This window comes from Rhincodon typus, unplaced genomic scaffold (genome assembly GCF_021869965.1).
Source record: "Rhincodon typus isolate 14 unplaced genomic scaffold, sRhiTyp1.1 hic_rhity00006343, whole genome shotgun sequence".
Taxonomy (NCBI): domain Eukaryota; kingdom Metazoa; phylum Chordata; class Chondrichthyes; order Orectolobiformes; family Rhincodontidae; genus Rhincodon; species Rhincodon typus.
Window position 1 is genome coordinate 1,071 of NW_025971981.1, and position 4,971 is coordinate 6,041.

Genomic DNA, 4,971 nt, shown 5'->3' on the forward strand with positions numbered 1-4,971 from the left:
GGTTACAGTATGTAGAGAGAAACGTACCACATGTGAAAAGATTGAGAACCAGAGCCACAATATTAAACCCCACACAGTGGTTCACATCTGGAATGCACTGTCTGCAAATGTGGTGGAGGCAGGTTCGGTTGAGGCACTTAAGAGGGGCATCATGTGATTGTTCAAAAATAAATAATATGCAAGGTTATGGGGAAAAAGAAAGAGATTAGCTGTCCATTTAAGTGCTTCCAGGACAAGTGTAGACTTGGTGGAGCAAATGGCCTGTTTCTGTAGCAGAATGACTCTGTGACTGGAAATCACTGTTGGTGAATGTGCAGAAAGTCCCCACCCAGGCGGAAACATTACCATGAATTCCTGGTGTCAAAGTGAAGACCTGATTGCTCATTTATTCTTTGCAAGCGCTTGTGGGGCAGTGGTAGTGTCCCTACCTCTGAATCGGGTGTCTTGGGTTCAAGTCCCACCCCCTCCAGAGGTCTGTGATAACGTCTCTGAGCTGGTTGATTAGAAACTCCTCAGGAATGGACTGACATGATTAAAAGCCTAAATAAAAACCAAAAGAACTGCGGATGCTGTAAATCAGGAACAAAAACAAAGTTGCTAGAAAAGCTCAGCAGGTCTGGCAGCATCTGTGAAGGAGAAAACGCAGTTAACATTTCGCATCCAGTGACCCTTCCTCAGGTAGCTTTACAGCTGAGTAGCTGTAAAGAATGTTGCTGGGAGGAAAAGGGCTGTATCTTTTTCCTGTTCATAATGAGTTCCTTCCATACTATATCTGTCTTTTGTGTAATGAAAATACTTTATTTAAACCTGTTTCAAGTACATCAACAGCCTCTTGTGAATTTGTTCCAAGGCAACAAAACTAAAACTTAAGGTCTATCAAACCAGCTTTCAGTCTAGGATCTGACTTGTACAGTTTTAGAAATCTGCTTGGATGTAAACTCTCTATTTCTGTCTGTCGTCCTGATCCCTCCCCCTTCCCCCTCACAGGGTAACCCAGCCCGATGGAGGGACTTCCACTCAGCCACAGTCGTGGGGAGCCGGATGTATGTTTTTGGAGGCCGGGCAGATCGTTTTGGGCCGTTCCATTCCAATAACGAGATCTACTGCAACCGCATCAAAGTGTTTGATACCGAGACCAATCACTGGCTGGATTCCCCGAGCACACAGCTCCTTCCTGAGGGCCGAAGGAGCCACTCAGCATGTAGGTCCCTCACTGGGGTTGTGGCTACCTCTCAGAATAGGCACTGGGGCTACACAGAAACCTCACAGTGTCATTGGTGATCACACACCACCAGCTGTTACCGGTCTGTGTGCACAGAAAGCCCCCTTACAGGGACCAGACTGTGTCCATCTCCAACAGGACCGTCCCCCACCATCTCCCCATCTCCAACAGGACCGTCCCCCACCGTCTCCCCATCTCCAACAGGATGACAGTCCACCACCAGAGCGCCGCACTGTCGGAGGGTCAGCACTGAGGGAGCGCCGCGCTGTCGGGGGGCCATACCTGAATTTTCTCATCTCCGGGATCATACTTGTGACCGTTCCCTGCAATTATTTCTCCTCCCTGATCCCAGAACTAGCATGAGTTTACTGGGAGCAGTGGGAATAAACACTGTGTTGTCCTCTAACCTTCCTGTTCTGTTCTGGCAGTTACCTACAACAGTGAGCTGTACATTTTTGGTGGTTATAATGCTCGCCTAGACCGACACTTTAATGACCTGTGGAAGTACAGTCCTGGTAAGTGAATCCATTCCTCTCTGACTTCCCAAGCTGTTGTCCTGTTTTTTTTTCAGCCTGTGCTTGTTTCCTCCCATTTCCAGATTTCGATCCTTCATGTTCATCCATGAAATATCAGCATCTCTGGCTGGGCCCAGTAGTTATTGCCCCGTCCCTAGTTGCCCCTTGAGAAGGTGGGGGTGAGCTACCTTCCTGACCTGCTGCAGTCCATGTGCTGTGGGTTGACCCACAGGGAGAGAATTCCAGGATTTTCACCTGGTGATACTGGAGGAACGGTGACTTTTTTTTAAAATTCATTCATGGTCACTGGCCCCAAATTTATTGCCCATCCCTAATTGCCCAGAGGGTAGGTAAGACTCCCCCACAGTGCTGTGGGTCTGGAGTAACATGTTGGCCAGACCAAGTAAGGTGATGCTGATGGTGACCCAAATGGGGTTTTTCTCCTATAATTGACAATAAATTCATCATTAGATTCTTAATTACAGATATTTATTGAATTCAAATTCCACCATATGCCATGGCGGGATTCGAACCCCAGTCCCCAGAACATTAGCTGGGTTTTTGGATTGACAGTCCAGCGATAATACCACTAGGCCATTGCCTCCCCTTATTCCCGAGGCAGGATGGGTTTGGAAGGTGCTGTCTGAGGATCTTTGGTGAGTTGCTGCAGTGAATCTTGTAGGTAGTACACACTGCTGCTCCTGAGCGTCGGTGGTGGATGTTACCGTGTGTGAAGTGTTTATAGTTTTTACACACGGAGCCAATGTTTGTCTTTCTGCACAGATGACCGTTTCTAAATGGACGTCCATGCTGCACCCCACCCTGCCCCAGGAGCTGGTGAACCACCATCTCAGGCAGTGCAGATACCATCTGTACAATAAACCTTCACATATGGAGCAGGTCTCGGCCATTCGGCCCCTTAAGCCTGTTCCAGAACTTGGTGCAACTGGGTTGTGACTTTTAACTTTCCCGTCTGTCCCTGTTGTGTGGTTCAATTGAAAATATCGCCATGGAAATGATGTGGAGGTTCTGAGGAAGGGTCACCGGACCCGAAACGTTAACTCTGTTTTCTCCTCCACAGATGCTGCCAGACCTGCTGAGCTTTTCCAGTAACTTTGTTTTTGTTCCTGATTTACAGCATCCGCAGTTCTTTTGGTTTTTTTTGGAGGTACCAGTGTTGGGCTGGGCCATGAAAACGTTCAAAGACCCAGTCTCCACTGGTAGAGGATTAAAGGCTGAAAGGACAAAGCTCTCTCATCCCTGCTTTAAGTGGCAGACTTCTCATTGTTTAAAGTCTGGTCACACCCCGCTTCCCCAACAATTTCTTCCTAGTTTCAGGAAAATCACCTCTCGTTCCCCTTACCCTTGCAGGATATAGCTCTGACCTGGGCAACATCAAATAATTTTCTCATCAAATAAGCCCCTTATCACAGCAACCATTCAAGTGAATCTTCTCTGAGCTACAAGCAGATTTTTTTCCCTTTATTCATTAATGGGATGAGGGTGTCGCTGGTTAGGCAGCATTTATTGCCCATCCCTAATTGCCCAGAGGGCAGTTAAGAGTCGACCACATTGCTGTGGATCTGGAGTCACATGTAGGCCAGACCAGGTAAGGATGGCAGTTTCCTTCCCTAAAGGGCATTAGTGAACCAGATGGGTTTTTCCTGACAATCAACAATGGATTCACAGTCATCATTAGACTCTTAATTCCAGATATTTATTGAATTCAAATTCCACCGTCTGCCGTGGCAGGATTCGAACCCCAGTCCCCAGAATATTATCTGGGTCTCTGGGTTAACAGTCCAGTGATAATACCACTAGGCCATCACCTCCCCTCTAACATCGTTTCACTGTATACTGTATTCCAGATGAGATCTCACCAACACTCCCCACACCTGTCCCGAACCATCCTGCCTTTTATACTCCATTCCCCGTCACAGTAAATACCATCTCCTCTTATACCTACATACCCGCTTCGTGTCCCAGGGCACCCAGAGTGCAGCTGTACTGTGTGCTTTTAACAGTCTCTCTCCAGTTTAATGGTTTGTTCTTCCTGTTGAAGTGGGCAAGTTCACATTCTCCCACATTATACTCACCTGCAACATTTTTACTCACTCGCTTCACTATCCTACATCTATTGGCAGACTCAGTGAATCCTCTTCATAACTTACTTCCCAGCATCAGCACGTTCCTGACCATGTCCACATTATTGAAGAGGATTGTCAGTAATCAATCTCCCTACACCGATCCCTTTGGTATACCACACAATCTGAAATGGACCCACTTACTATCTGCTTTCTGTTGGTTAATGTACCCTCTATCTGTGCTATAATCCCCTTACACCATGTGCCGTTACTGTGACTGTGGGGTGGATCCCATTCAAGCCAGGCCTGTCTGTAGGGAGATTCACATAGAGAGAGATTGATAACTCAACTCAGCCAGTCTCCCTTGATTGGTGCCCCAGTTTTTATTGTTGTGATGTATAAGAAAACTGTACAAACTACTGTTTTAACCTGCTATCTGCAGTTTGGAATGTTTCCTTTCTCTCCCCAATCCTTCTGATCCCCTCCCCCAGCCCAAATCTAAGGGTCTAGGCCCGAAGCGTCAGCCTTCCTGCTCCTCTGATGCTGCTTGGCCTGCTGTGTTCATCCAGCTCTACACCTTGTTATCTCTATTGTCTGAACTTCAGTTTCTGAGCAGAAGCCTGGGTAAATATTAAATCTTCTCCAAGTTGAGAGGAAAGATTGTTTGTTTGTTTGCAGTCTGAAGTCACACGATACCAGGATATAGTCCAACAGGTTTATTTGGAATCACACCAAGCTTTTTGGAGCGCTGCTCCTTTGCCAGGTGCAGTTAGCAGTGTGGCCAGCAGGTGGTAGTGTCCGTCAGTGGATGGGTGTGGGCATTCAGTGACATTGTCCAGCTGATCACCTGCTTCCTTTTCAGAGTCCTCAACGTGGAGGAAGGTCGAGCCTAAGGGCAAGGGGCCATGCCCGCGAAGGAGGCAGTGCTGCTGTATGGTGGGAGACAAGATCATCCTGTTTGGTGGCACCAGGTCAGTATGAGCTGGTGTCCTGTGGTGTCTGTCACTCACTGGTATATAGGCACCTCCAGTAGTGCAGGGGGAAACTATACACTTAGTAGAGACATACAAGATGATCAGAGGATTAGGTAGGGTGGACAGTGGGAGCCTTTTTCCTCGGATGGTGATGGCTAGCACGAGGGGACATAGCT

The 4,971-nt window shown here is 47.5% G+C and overlaps 1 protein-coding gene across 1 annotated transcript in view; it reads left to right on the top strand.

Moving 5' to 3' along the window:
• Positions 1 to 987: 987 nt before the first annotated feature.
• LOC125482142 (kelch domain-containing protein 3-like) overlaps positions 988 to 4,971 on the top strand; it is a gene marked incomplete at its 5' end in the record, with an annotated part of 5,616 nt that continues 1,632 nt past the window's right edge. The window contains 3 exons of the mRNA XM_048594141.1: positions 988 to 1,201; positions 1,651 to 1,737; positions 4,684 to 4,792. Of these exons, the coding sequence (XP_048450098.1) occupies positions 988 to 1,201; positions 1,651 to 1,737; positions 4,684 to 4,792 (410 nt within the window). The remainder of the gene's footprint in view (positions 1,202 to 1,650; positions 1,738 to 4,683; positions 4,793 to 4,971) is intronic.